Below are 14945 nucleotides of genomic sequence, written 5' to 3' on the forward strand. Positions count from 1 at the left end.
TGGTATATAAACAACAGAAAGATAAAGGATGGTGGTAAAAAGTAATGCTAAACATAGGCTTACAGAAAATAGGTCTCACTAAATAAATTTGGTATGGCTTTCTGACAAGAATATAGGTTGGACTGGATAAAAATACCCTGCAGTTTCTGACCTACTATACTTAGATCTCTTTAAGATTTAGTGCTACACAGAAGTCTGATTTAGAAGTTAGTCAACATGAAGAAAACCTGGACTCTAAAACCACCTCATACATTATTAGGGAGGCTAAAGAAAAATATTTTTAATCCACCTTGTCAATAGTTAAAGCTGTTTTCTTAGCTCTTAAAAATCATAGTCATTATAGGCTGGAATACTATAAAAAGCTTCTTCCCCTTTAACTTTTTGTGTGGTTGGGAAAAAATCATATACACACAGAGTTAAAGAAAAAAGGGAGGAGGTATACTGTAACTTTAAACTTTTGCTCTCATAGATTGTTTCTCAGGAAAGAAAAATTCAGCATTAACAGATTTCCTCAATAAAAAAAAAAAGTCAGTGCACTTAAAAGCTATATTTCAGGAACAAAAAAAAGTATACTTATGAAAAAATCAAAGCCAGTTCCACACACGTGTAACATCTTGCAGTACTAAACTTACCTAGGTTGTACTTCTTGCATCCAGAATCACCTGGAAACATTACAGAGGATCATTTAACACTTTTGACAAGGACAGATGTGCAACAAATTATTATGTATAAGCTGCTCCAGGGTCTTACCATATGGCACACATAAAAGAATTCAAGGAAAGAGGGAAAATTGTGTGACATTTTAGCTTGGTTGAAAGCACACACAGGTACTTATTCCAAAAGAGCTGGCACCAAGTCAGGTGCTGTCCTCTGTGCAAGAATTTTTTCATATTGTGTGAATCTCCACTACTGATGCTTTAGGGAAGGTTCAGTTGAAGGATTATATAAAAGACTGTGGCTGATAGAATCTGCCCAGAGTACCCAAAGTGGTGAGGTACAGATAAATAAGAATAAGTTAACCCTGTTTTAGAGATCTACACCATACATCACACTGAATTGATGGCAAAGACATGGCTGTATACAGTCCAATGCAACACCCTCCACACACAACAAAGGTTGTTTCACACTTGCAAGAGGAATTCTACTTGGAAATGGAGCAAAGCAAAACAGAAACTCCTAAGACACAGTGAATTCTCAAATGCATACAGGAACCCAGCAAGCTGGACCTGGCTTCCCAGTCAAAAACATCCCATGGATATTTAATATGTCAGAACAGAGCAGGAGAGAGAACAGGCTGTTGCATCAATACCTAGCCTTAGGGAGATTCTTGATATATTTACCAAGTTCTACTTCCATTCTAAAGGAGAAAAGTTAATGAACATTGATGATGCCTGAAAGCCCCGTCTTAAAAAGAAAAATAATGGCTTTGTTCTCAAAATTGTTCTTATGAGCTTAAGATCCAGAATAAAAAATTTCATAGAAGCTCGTAATTAGTAACACATACGAAGAATGGAACAAAAGTCATTAAATGTTATTAAGTAGTCATATCTACTGCTGAATTCTAAATTGATTACTCAAGGACTATCTATTTGTCATTCTGGAGAGCTTAATAAGACTATCTGACCAAGAGTGGAATGATGAACAAAAAGTGAGAAAAGATTGCATTGGATTAAATGACAGAAAATCACACAGAAGTTCTGAGATGGTTAAATAAATAATTGTGGATTTTCATCTACAATAGTCATCTGTTTTGACCAACTTCTCTCTGTGATAAAAACCAAAAGGGCTCAGAAAATGGAAGGAGCTCAGAGAGGTGTAAAAAAATATTAAGACTTGATTAAACTGGATGTTTCAAAATGCTTAAGACTTCCAAAAGGAAATAAGTGGATAAAGAGAGAAAGGCAGTAACTGTACAAAATTTGCATAGAGAAGTTCAGCTAGGTCTTCTTTTCAACCTTTGGCAAAATACTAGGCTGTACCATAGTGACCAAAGCCTAAAGAAAAACGAAGTTTTTAGTCAAACCAACTAAATGGCAACATATCAGAGTTCATAGAAGTGAGCACCTTCAGCACAGCTTACATACTTCATGAATGCATGGCCCATTCTTTGGCCCAACCTGGGTAACTGAGTAGATCGTTAGGTTTTCATATAAAATTATATCACTCACCAATCACATAAGAGAGTACATAAAAACTTCAAGAACAGTTATCCAAGTTTCCTATGTTGGAAACGCTTTATTCCTAAAAGTTCTGGCGGAGTTTTAATGACCGCTCCCAGTAATGCTCCCCTAATAGAACCTTCCAAAGGGCCTGATCAGTTGCCCGTTGAAGACAAAGGACTGACTGGAAACAATCTAGAAATCCGTGAAGAGCTGTTAAATGCCTCCATCAAGAACAAGAAAGTGCCTCTTAATCTCTCACAGGTTTAAAACCAGGAACTAATAGATTATAGCACATATTAACTTCGTTCTTTTCTCACCCTCATTTTCCCCACCACCCTAAAACTGTCAATGGATAGTGCTCAGCAGAACAAGACAGCAAGCCACTTAACTGTCCAAACCAAAATTAAGAGGGAATAGAAAGGTGTCAGGCTCCGGTTAACCTCAGCTACTGTGATATACACTACAATAACATTACCAACACTGTCCAAGCCTATGGACCAAAAGCCTAAAACTCAATACATGGTAACACCTTAATATCTCTTTTCTCCAGACGCCTCTAGCAACTTTTTCCAGCACCAGCTTAGTTTGCCAGGACAGGAAGAAACAACTATTTTCCCTATCTATTGATCATAGCCAAACTCACCAGGAAACATCAGAACAATTTTTGGCACGTCCCAGGCAGGCCCTGCTGCTTGTCCTCCCAGCATCGAGTGGGGATGAGCCCAAGGGCGGCCAGCCCAGCTCCCTGACACCTGTGCCATGGGCACGTCCTCCACACCGTCACCAGGGAAAAGGCACCGAGCAGCCAGCGCTCCCGCTGCCTCCAGCCACCACAGGGGATCCACCACCCTCACAGTGCCATCTCAATGACACCGGGCGCCGTGACAGCACCATCCATCGCCACCACGGCGGGACCGTCCGCCGCTCCCTTGTGCCACCACCGCCATCGCCGCAGGTGGGACCGTGCGGAGCCCTGCGGGGAGCTCGGGACCAGCGGGGCGGTGCTGACGGCACCGCGGGGAGAACACCCCGAGCCGGGAGGGCGGGCGAGGCGGCCCCGACCCCGGTGGCCTCGATGGCGCGGGACCATGTGCCGGGGGCATGGCGGGGCGGCCGGGCGGGGGGCGGCGGGGCCGGTGCGGGTGGCGGGGGCGGGGAGGTGGAGCCTGGCTGCGGGACCGCCGCTTCCCTCCCCCGTGGGGCGCTCACCTGGCGGGGCCGCCCCTCGCCAGGGGGCCGGTTCCACGCGGGGCGCGGGGCTCGCCCGCCCGCCCTCCCCGGGCCGCGCGTCCGCCGCCCGCCGGCTCAGGCCCCAGCAGCCGCCGCCTCCCCCTCCATGGCCGCCGCTCTCGCCGGCTGCATTGTGGGAAGCTGACCTCACTCGCTGCTGCCGCCGCCCCGCCGGCTCCGGCACTCGCCGCCATGGGGGCCGTGACCGACGGTGAGACCTCCCTCCCTCCCTTTCTCCATCCTCCCCTCCTTCCTCCCGCCCCGCGCCGCGACCCCTGCCGCGGCTCCCCGCGGCGCCGCGCCCCCCGCCCGCCCTCCGGGGAGCGGCTGCCGGGCCCCCGCGCCCGCCCGGGGCCGCTCACCCCGCAGACCGGCCTCCATGGCGGCCCCGGGCCCGCGCCTCAGCACATCCGCCCGCTCCGGCCTCGGGAGTCGCTCCCTGCAGCGCCCGGGGAGACCCGCGCGGCGGCTGCCATGGCGTGAGGGCTTAACGGCAGTTTCTCCTCAGATGAAGTTATCCGCAAGCGGCTGCTGATCGATGGCGATGGAGCTGGCGACGACAGGCGGATCAATTTGTTGGTGAAGAGTTTCATTAAGTGGTGTAATTCCGGATCTCAGGAGGAAGGGTATCTGTTGTTTTGCTTCGGTTTTTTAAGTCTTGGAACTGCTTAGCTTGCGTTTCAGTGGGAAGCAGGGCTCGATCCATTTGGAAGAGATCCGCGTTAAAAATGTGCACAGCTGCTTTTCCTTGGCTCTGTGGTGTTTCCAGGACAAACGCCGAGGACTGTGCTGGGAGAGGAGGGCTGCAGACGGGTCAGAAATCGCTGAGGGCTGCGGGCTGCATCCTGAAATCTGCCAGCACCGCTCCAATGCCCTCAGGATGCTGTGCCTGCTGCGTGCTCCAGCCAGGAGTCCCGCTCTTATAACAGGATCATGACTCGGATATTTTAGTTGGCAGTTCTGCGTTTGTTCTGTTAGGGAAGGGAAATACCGCTGGTATTTCTGCTTCTGTCGTTCTCTCTTTTTAATTTATTTTTTTTTTAAGTAAATTAGTGAGTAACGAGTGACAGCCTTCTGTAGGGTCTGCGTTAGTAATGGATATAAAATCCCAGAGATCACAATATTACCAGTGTGTATGCAGAGAAGCACTGCAGTATTAAAATACTAATTTGGTGGTCACAGAGCCAACCCGAGCTGGAAGATTTATAAGCCCTGGGTCAAACTGCTCACTGCTTTAATACCCACTTTACACTGAAAATGAAATGATGCTGAAACCAATGTGTACAGGGTTTCTAGCTGCACTTCTAAAAAAAAAAAAAAATCAACTATATATATATAATTTCTGAATATAATTTCTTTATTGAATAACTGCTATTTAGCTGTCCCTTAAGCTACGTGAAGTTTTTTTTTCTTGCTCTGTGAAGTGAGGAACAATTTTTATACTGCTTGAGAGTAAATGGCTTGTCTATTTTCAGATATACCCAGTACCAACGAATGCTGAGCACGTTATCACAGTGTGAATTTTCAATGGGAAAAACTCTTCTGGTGTATGACATGAACCTGAGAGAGATGGAAAATTATGAAAAAATCTATAAGGATATAGGTAAACATGAGAAAATGTTACTGATTTCTGTTTGGCAGTTTCTCCTACAAACGAGCTCAAGCCTAGTGAACATAATATATACATTTGATGAGTGGTTTGGAGGTTTTTTGGGTTTGGATTTTTTTTTTTCTTACTAGATAGCACTCATATATGTGTTATAAGCATCTTGTAATTACATAGAATACATACAAACAAGCTTTTTTAACCTATTGACATGTATAGAGTTTTTAAGCTAATGGAGCTAACAAGCCACCATGTCATAAACACTTGTATAATTTAGCAGAATAGTTTATTTACATCTATTGAGTTCAATATAACTGTCTCTATTTCTTTTTAAAAGAAAACAGTATAGCTGCAGCCCATGAGAAGATCTCTGAATGCAAAAAACAAATCCTGCAAGCAAAAAGGATTCGAAAAAATCGCCAGGGTAAGGTGCCATATCTGTACTAACAGTGGTGGGCTTAATTGTTTTCTGATCTTTTAGAATACATTGTATTGGAAAATAGATTCTAAATTTTTGAATGTGCAAGGCGTCATGATTACTGTATTCAGCGTGGTGGGTTCCACTGACTACTGAAAGTTTTGGGTGGATGACACAGGCAAGATTGAACCAGATCTCAATGACAGGCAGCATCAGGAAAACCTAAACCAGCGTCCTTTCTGTACATCTGCTTTAAGAGGTGTATTTTTACCCTACTTTTAAAATTATATACTCATAATTCATTGAAATCTACAACACTCTAAAAGATGAGCAGTTGAGAAGAATCAAAAAATTGTTTTTTTCGTGATAAATAAAATGCCAAAAATTTCAGAAATATAACATGAAATGTTTTAAATACAACTATTTGATTGATATTGATCTATTAATCAATGCTGTGGATAATTTGAAGTCAACTGGAAATTAAAATAACCTTAAGCAGTGGAATGGGGAGTACTTACATCTTCACAAACATATGTCTGAGATGTTTGCTTTTTGGTATGTTCTGTCCAGTCTGCAGCACAAATTTTTCCAGGTGAATGAGGTAATTTGCATATGTATGGTCTTACTACCAGGAAATGGCTGTGTTAGTTGCCTGTATAACCATAATTTTATTCCAAATGTGTAATAGTTTTTTTAAAAAATCCTAAAAATAAATTTAAAAAATCCATGCATCATTTTATGCTTTTTTCTAAAAATCTTTAATGTTCATGTGTAAAATCAGCACCATTTTCTGTACATAAACATTTGATTGTATTGAAACCCAATGTTTATGAATCAGACACAAAAGCCTAAGTGTGCAGCAATGCAGAGCTATCCTAAGGTGTTTTGAAAAACATTGAAACAGTTTTTCAAGGAAAAAAAATCTGCCATTTAATGACACCTGAGTTTGGGTTCTTGAATCCATATTTTCAGAAGTGTTTAGATTAACTATTTAAATGTCTTTCAGAATATGATGCACTGGCCAAAGTCATACAGCATCACCCAGACAGACATGAAACACTGAAGTAAGTATAAAACTACATTAAATTAGAATAGAACAGTAAACTAGAAGTCACCAGACTTGACATTTCCTTGATGTCAGTTTGACTTTTCCTCGCATTTATACAATTTCTTTGACACAATAAAAACTTGTGTTTCTATGCCCTTATGAGCTTTCCTTAATCTGTATGGGTCAGAAGGATTGCTAATTGTTCTATAGTTGAAATTTTTCCATTGTTAAGGTGAATAAGTGAACTGAGATGTAAATGCGTATGTGATGTCAATTTACCTGTGAGTTGCTCAGAAAAGAGAGATGGTGGGAAGTCCTTTAACTTGCACCAGCCAGATTTGGGAGTCACTTGAAATGCATAACACACAAGCAAGTAAGGTGGAATGAGAGAAAACAGGAGAAAGCTCCTAGGTTTCTTTTTTGTTTTCCTTCTGGTTGCTGTTCCTGCATGCCCAGTTGTAAATGTCTGTGTTGTGCACCACACATAACCTGCCCTGGCATGCAGGGCAGACCTACCTGTTGTCCAACCTGCCTTGTGTGTAACTCACAGTGCTGCTTGTCACATTCTGGGTTTGCATCACTGTCTGTGCTTTTGGGGCAGTTGTGGGGAGATTAACTTTATTGAGCCATAGAAACATTCCAGGATTTATTGCATCTGTGAGTTTGTTGTTCTTAAACTGATTAAAGATGTGGTGTGGGATTACTGTTCCCATATAAGTACAGCTGTGCACTTATCCTCTTCCCACTTTCAGTAAAATTGCCAAGGGAGGCTGTATTTCCATTTTCCATAACCTTTCATAGCAAATGGAAGTGATTTGGTTATACTATTTGTTTATACTATTACCTAATAATAGCATTTTTATAGCTATAAGCCTCTGACAATATTTCACACATTTCTTTCTTGTATGTTGTTTTTCTGTGCCTTGATTTTATTACCCCAGCTTTGATTATTACAGGCAGTTCTCATGAGGCTTGACTACTTCTTACTTCATTATTCAGCATGTGATATTTATCAAGTGAGGCTTTAATAAAGAACTACCAAAAATGCAGTTTTTCAGATAAGTCCGTTAAGAATAGAAACAACTAAATGAGAGAAGTTGTGACTGCCCCATCCCTGGAAATGTTCAAGGCCAGTTTGGATGGGGCTTGAGCAATCTGGTCTAGTGAAAGATGTCCCTCCCCATGGCAGGGGGTTGGAACTAGATGATCTTTATGGTCCCTTCCAACCCAAACTATTCTATAATTCTGTGATAAATGATACATTTTATCTTAGAGGATGCTGAATTTTGTAGGTTTGGAGGGATTGTTCTAATTTTGCTTAACACATCCAAGCATAAGTTTCTTAAGCAAAGCTAGAAAGAGTGGTAAGTTATAGCTAGTAAGAATTCAGTCCATAGGAAATACACAGAAAATGATACAATGAACCAAAGGCCACTCTTAATTCAGAATAGAGGAAGCCTCACTAACAATGTCACACTTTTCATGGAACTCTTAAATCACTAAAAACACTTGAGAAGACTTCTTGTGGGAAGAAACAGAAGGGTTTATTGCAAAGTTAGATTTATAGCCTTTGCAGGTTATCTGGCACAATAGGACAAAGTTTAGAAAAATACTTTCTTTGTGCTTTTAAGAGTCTGTTTCTTGGAACAATGAGTCATACAGCACAAAAGAAGCTGTTAACAGCTTAGTCACAAGTAGTGCACAGGAGCCAATTCAGGAAGTGATAGGAGCAGAAGTACTGAACAGCAGTGCCCACAGTGTAATTAGATGCAGTATCAGAAGAGCTGTTCAGAGGACCAAGAAATGACACTGAGTCTTACAAAAGGAAATATGAAGGTAAAAAGGCTAAGCAAAGATTCTCTGGAATGTAAAGTAAAAGAAGTAAAATTCCAGATGTAGCTTGGATGTTAGTAGAAGAAAAAAGTCTGTCCTCTCACAGTCTGCTTACACCTGACAGCACAGTGTAAACAGCAAGATTTGGCCAAATGGAAATTTTTCAGAAACTAGAAACCAAATACTTCCAAAATCAGTGTATGAGCCTATAAGCTGAAGAAAGGGGTCATGTCACACACAACTCTCTCAGGTACCAAGCATGCTGGCTCAAAAAAAGACGGCACCCCTCAGGTAGCACTAAAATAGACCTTTTCCCATCCACAGTGACGTACTTAGGACTGGAGGGCTTTTTGTGGTTCCCTACCCAGACTAGTTGCAGCAGCTGTCAGTGACTTCAGGAAAAAAGGGTGATTTCCTTGCTGACCCCTCTATGACTCTGCCTGCTAATTAATCAGGGATGATCAGCCTCAATCCACTTCACCTTTAAAGGAGCAGTTTGTTCTCATTGCATGGTGCATAAATTATGATAAGCATTAGAAGTAGAAGGACCAGACTGGAGGTTTGGCTGTGAGAGTTGGTGTTCCATTCTCATTTGAAAGGTATATTATGGTACCTGCTGTTGTTCTTTGTCTCAAAAAGGGTTGTGGTGGTCCATGGTGAGCTCAAGTGAGAGCAGAAAGTTCTTCCCCCCAGAGGGTGGTCTAGCACTGAACAGACCCCCAGGGAAGTGGTCACAGCACCAATCCTGACAGAGTTCAAGCAGCATTTGGACAATGCTCTCAGGCACAGGGCCTGACTCTTGGGCTATCCTGTGCAGGGCCAGGAACTGGAGTTGATGTTCTTTGGGGGTCTGTTCTGGCTCAGGATGTTCTAAGATTCTATGAATCTGCTTCTTTGTCTTGTATTGTAGGGTCAAGTAAATAACATGCTGTGTCAGGACTGAATTGTAATAAATGCCAGGGTACAACTGTATTCCAGCTTGGAGGCCTAATTTTTTATAAATGTCCTGAAATTACAAGTCTAGAACATAATAGTTTAGAATTGCATGAAGTGACCTTATCTCTAAATTGTTTCACTTGTTTTGTTTACATAAACAGTTTATTTTATCGTTCTTTCTCCTCTACTTAGAGCAAATCTGTTTTGCAAGAATTTTACAGAATTTTTAAAGAATACTCTGACAATCTCTTTTCAGGCAGCTAGAAGCTTTGGGAAAAGAACTGCAAAATCTTTCTCACATTAAGGAAAATGTTGAAGATAAGGTAGGTTTTTCATAGAGATGGTTGTATAATAATTTGTTAGGAATACAATTAATGTAGAGTCTGCCATGGGTTGTTTGGATGTATGTGCTGTTTCCTACAACATGTATTTTATCATTCCAGTTGGAGCTGAGACGGAAGCAGTTCCATGTTCTTCTGAGCACCATCCATGAACTTCAGCAAACCCTGGAGAGTAAGTGCTGTTCTTTGGTAATAGGTATAACTGGGTTATGTTTTAGCAAATGAAAAGGAATCACAACTTCCAGCAGGGGGATAGCTCTGTGCAATTGAGGCTGGTGACCTCTTGCATTGGCAGAATTTTTTCTCAGCAGTAGTCCAGAGCCTGAGACTGCTCTGAGTTTTTTTTACTTCTACAAGCTACCCACTGTGCCATTTCCTGACTAGCTTCAGGTTAATTTGTAGGCAGCAGTATTCTTTAAAATGTGAGGATGGAAAATAGCAATTTGAGGTTTGTTGGTTTTATTTTTTAACAGTATTTCTTACAGAGAGTTATTCTTGTGCTTATTTCCGAATTTCGTTTTATAATTCCTATTTCAGTAGTTTTGAACATGTCACTGCTACCATGGTATCATTTGAGGCTTTACTAAAAAGAAAATTAAATACAAGGAAGATAAATGACAACCAGCTGAGACTGTGAATCTGTGATAGAGCAGGGACTAAAACTGTCGGGCACAAGAGCTAAATTCAGGATTTAGTCGTACTCATCTTTTCTCATACAAATACTTAATATTTTCAAATTGGCGCTAACTTTTCGTGCTCTGATATGGGTAATATTTTTAAAGTATTTGCTGTATATTTGCACTGTTTTTCAAAGACAGAGCAATTGGTACAACCTCTGAGTATGACCTGATTAAATGCAGAGATGGCTCTAAGAGCAGACTTTCATTCTCTAAGGCCATCTAGATCTTCTTAAGCAGAATGAACTGTTAATCCTAGGTGCACTTTAGCAGAAGGTTATTGTTATTATGTGTTACTAACACTTGCTTAAGTATTAGTCTTGAAAATGCATTTTCATGTGATTATATAGATTACTTTTCAGGATTTTGTGAAGGAAGTAGTAGTTTAGTGAAAAGCACAGCTTCAGTATAGAATAAATAAACCATTAGTAGGCAAAGAGAAGGAAGGGGTTAAGAAGCAATCTGGTACCATTTGCTTCAACTGACACTATAGAATTTACCCCATATTTCCAGTAACAGCTGTTTGAGATAACATCCTTAAAACCTGAAGGATTTTTTTGTTTGTTTGAACATAGCATTTTATAGAATGAGATACTCAACTACACATTTAAGGCAATCAAAATATTTAAGCGGGACAAAAGTTCTGCAATATAGTCTGTACATATGACCAAGTGTGTTTGACTAACAGTAATATTGAATTTTAGATGATGAAAAACTTTCAGAAGCTGAGGAATCACAAGAAACTCAGATGGAAGCAGAGGCCAAGCAGTAGATGTCATATGAAGACTGACAATTACTACTTAAGAAAGTCCAAGTATCTTCACTTTCTGTTGAGGTCAACAGTAAGATTGAGCTGGAAATAGTTTTCTACTGCTTCTGTGAATTTTTATACATGTTTTGCTTATGTTTCAGGGGAAAAGAGTTGCAGATGTTTTCAGGCAGTCACTTGGTGATAATCCACAAACTTTGTAATTTGTGACAAATATACTTTGTTTCACAAAGGATGAAACTTTTACACCATACTTGTGAACTAAGGTGCTTGTAACACTTTGCCAATAAAAGGTGTTTTCACAGATTTTCCTATTTTTAGTAGCAATTGAGCCTTATAATAGCCTCCTTTTCTTATGTGTTATCAGACTGAGGGCAGTGCATCTTTTCATGAGTCCCAGCTTCCATACCCCGTTCTAGATGGGACCCAAATCTGAACTAAGTAGGCTCCTAGTTTTTCAAAGTAGCTGCCATTTTAGAACTTACTGTGACTAGACTAGAATGTGATTGTTTCATACAAAAGAAATTAGTTCTGTAGAATTAATGCTTGTTAAGGGTTATAAAGAAACCAAAAGTGATACAGTACTAGCTTTAATTTTTTCCTCAAAGTGATGTGAAGAACTGCAATGATCCAAGCCTTGCTCTGCTCTGTTTGTTGTACCACATCAATAGTCACATTTTGAAATAGCATATTTAAAACTTCAATTTAAAAGCTTTGTTCTGGAAGAGCCAGGAGTCTAATCCCAGTACCATTTATAATCTGCTTCTGGATTTTATCTGTCAATCTTCTATTATCAAAATACATCATAATTTCTGAAACAGATGGTGGAACCCTTCTTTTCTCATGATGACAAACTGAAGCAGTAGAGCAATAATCACAATGTTAAAGACTCAGAGATACTTTTGTTATTAGTAGGCAAAGTGGAATCTATCCATGCACCTGGATCATCCTACTGTCTGAGCATTCCGTTGGGAAGTAAGAAAAGTTTCAACCTTCCCCAAAAGAGAAGAGAATGGAACATGCTCTACATTTTTTTGTAAGGCAGGGAGGAAGGAACAAGGGGCAGTAGTAGGTCATGTTCTGAAAACACTCACTAAATGGAACCTTCCTGTGGTTTGGGTAAAGGAAAACTTTGGATCTCACTCAGACTGTGCCATAAGCATGCGTGGTTCAGGTGAAATTGCAATGTTACATGGAACAGAGCTGCTGCCTCACTAGCTGACAGCTGAGGGGGATTTCCACAACTGAGACTTCAGACATCTATAACTAGATGCTATGTAATCCCCACTCTCAGTGGCTGTGGATCTGTGTGGGTTGGGGCTGAACAGACATATCTGAGCTTGTTTTGCTTTTATTCCAAGTTTGCTAAAGGCAAGCCAGCTGTATAAGAAGTCACACAGCTTCAGTAGCACAGTGGAGCCTTGAACTAATAAGCTGTCAAAAGGCTTCTAGTTCACAGCTGGTCAGCTCAGAACACAGGGGAAGCTCAGGTTTGCCTGATGGAGCCTGTACAGACATGCAGGGCTTCTCATCCACTACGAATTTGGCAGGTTGAGGGGTGGCTAAGCAAACAACAGGCATTTAGAAGTACACCATCAAAACTATTAAGTGTACGGGGTTTTTCCCCTCAACAACAGGGAATGGTAAAAATGGCCTCCATGAGCTATCTGGACTGTATTTTGTGCAGAGGAGGATGATATTCACCAGTTAAAAACAGTCTTTGTCACAGTGAAAATCTGAAATTTTTCCATTCATTGTTTTACATAATCCTTTAGAAATTACTTGGATCAGTCAAGTATCTTATCTCAGAACTTGCGTTGCTATGTATAGAACCTGACCAGAAACATGCCAACACCTAAGTCTGACCCTCTGGTAAGCAATATTACAGAGAAATAAGAGTTGTACCCAAGAGAAGCAATACAAATGCATGGCAAAGGAATATATTCTAGTTCAAATTACAGTGATGCAATCTTGAAAGTAAATTACTGCCTTGGAAAATCAAGTTGCCTTAGTGCAAAGTGGCAGCATGAAAGTGATGTCAAAGAAAAAAGTAACATAAATTCATTGCAAACACAACCTCAGTGGGACACCCAAAATATTTGCTCCTGTTTTTTTCAGTATTTATACCTCTAATCTCTTGAACATTAGATTTGTACCAAAAAGCAAAACCAAGTGGAATTCATATACCAGCCACTGTTTAACCTGCTTTGTTACCAAGACTCAGGTTCCAGCTCTGAATCTGCCCTACATATGCTGGAAATGTATATCTGCATGTCCTTTAATCTTCTGTTAAGTTTTCTGTGTGTCATTTTTGCAAGGCACACATGATGGTCACTGTTACATCCCTGCCTAGAAAGTTCTCCTCTGTCATGCTGCTTACCTGCATCGACTTTAAATGTACATGTATAAAACCTAGGTTCATAAATTCACAATTCCAGCAACCACACTATTTTAAAAAGCTGTTTCTGGATTTATGATTTTCCTTGACCCTATCTAAGCTGAAGTCATTATATGCCTAAGTGGTCCATCTCAGTGCCCTTGTCATGTGGATGCAAAAATACAAGCAGAAAGAGAGTTGCTGAAGTGATAAACTGACACTTTCAGTGCCAGGACTTGTTTTTCTGTCCTGTCCAAAGGAGAGCAGCAGAGGGGGAGTGGAACATTGGACAGAATTGGCAGCTTGAACAAGATTTGTTAAGACAGATTTAGCAAGCTTCATGAAGGGATAGAAGGAGGAGAAAGAATGTCACCGTGACACACTGTCAAATGATGGGATATCTCTGAAACCATGTTAATTTGAAGAAAGTTGCTGCCAGAAAAGAAAATTGAAAAAAAAAAAAAAAAAGAAAATCCCAAAGATTTATGAGCTAGAAATCATGAGTTATTTGAGATACTTGGAAGTTTTTCAGGTGTCACAGCTGGCTTGTACCATGCTTTCCCTCCTTTACTCAAGGCTCAGGTGGGTTTCCTTTTCACATATGTTTAAAAAACTAAGGAAAAAAAATCAGAAATGCAGGCAAGTACTGTTAGTTCTGCTCTGGGAACCTGTGTGGCTTTTCCTTTCTCAACTAGCTGCATTAGGATGCGTATGAACCACGAGGAATAAACTTGGGAACAGACTCGTTTTTCCCCACTTGTTACATTTATGTCTGCGTGGCTTTTGTGAGGGGCCACAGAGCCCACGGCGGCTCCTGGAGCTGGAGCGGTGCCGGGAGCCGCGCTCGGGGCCGGCAGGGGGCAGCAGAGCCCGGGATCCGCGAGTGCATCCGCGCATCCCATCCCATCGCATCCCATCCCATCGCATCCCATCCCATCGCATCCCATCCCATCCCATCCCATCCCATCCCATCCCATCCCATCCCATCCCATCCCATCCCATCCCATCCCATCGCATCCCATCGCATCCCATCCCACCGGCCCGTTCCCGGGATCCACGAGTGCAGCCGCTCATCCCATCGCATCGCATCCCATCCCATCCCATCCCATCCCATCGCATCCCATCGCATCCCATCCCATCCCATCCCATCCCATCCCATCCCATTGGCCCGTTCCCGGGATCCACGAGTGCATCCACGCATCCCATCCCATCCCAGCGGCCCATTCCCGGGATCCGAGCGTCCATCCACGCATCCCATCCCATCCCAGCGGCCCGTTCCCAGGATCCGCAAGTGCATCTGCGCATCCCATCCCATCCCACTGGCCCGTTCCCGGGATCTGTGAGTGCATCCGTGCATCCCACCCCATCCCATCCCTTCCCATCCCACCGGCCCGTTCCCGGGATCCGCGAGTGCATCCACGCATCCCAACCCATCCCATCCCACCGGCCCGTTCCCAGGATCCGTACGTCCCACTGTCCCTGTTCCCAGCGCTTCCCAGCCTTGTCAGCTCTTTTGAGACATTTCCTTTTTCATTTTGGTACCGTTTC

General features: G+C 42.1%; 2 protein-coding genes across 3 annotated transcripts in view; one reads left to right on the plus strand and one right to left on the minus strand.

Annotated features, from left to right (window-relative positions):
* Positions 1 to 3902, minus strand: part of ATXN7 (ataxin 7) — an 86052-nt gene extending 82150 nt beyond the window's left edge. Inside the window, exon 1 of one of the 2 annotated variants that reach the window (XM_032750749.3) lies at positions 3755 to 3902. The gene's annotated coding sequence lies outside the window, so the exon portion shown is untranslated. Of the gene's footprint in view, positions 1 to 3371; positions 3507 to 3754 lie in introns of those variants that run through there. The other variant, XM_030283405.4, reaches the window with a different exon arrangement.
* Positions 3470 to 11326, plus strand: THOC7 (THO complex subunit 7). Its single transcript, XM_030283407.4, has 8 exons — positions 3470 to 3603; positions 3901 to 4018; positions 4868 to 4995; positions 5336 to 5422; positions 6423 to 6480; positions 9490 to 9556; positions 9677 to 9746; positions 10956 to 11326. The coding sequence occupies exons 1-8, from the start codon at positions 3585 to 3587 to the stop codon at positions 11021 to 11023; spliced, it is 615 nt and encodes a 204-aa protein (XP_030139267.1). The 5' UTR covers positions 3470 to 3584; the 3' UTR covers positions 11024 to 11326.
* Positions 11327 to 14945: the final 3619 nt, after the last annotated feature.

The sequence above is a fragment of the Taeniopygia guttata genome, chromosome 12 (assembly GCF_048771995.1).
Source record: "Taeniopygia guttata chromosome 12, bTaeGut7.mat, whole genome shotgun sequence".
NCBI lineage: Eukaryota > Metazoa > Chordata > Aves > Passeriformes > Estrildidae > Taeniopygia > Taeniopygia guttata.

Coding starts and splice junctions, on each gene's coding strand:
- THOC7 (XM_030283407.4), top strand. Junction 4,019..4,867: donor TCCGGATCTCAGGAGGAAGG/GTATCTGTTGTT, acceptor GTCTATTTTCAG/ATATACCCAGTACCAACGAA. Junction 4,996..5,335: donor AAAAATCTATAAGGATATAG/GTAAACATGAGA, acceptor TCTTTTTAAAAG/AAAACAGTATAGCTGCAGCC.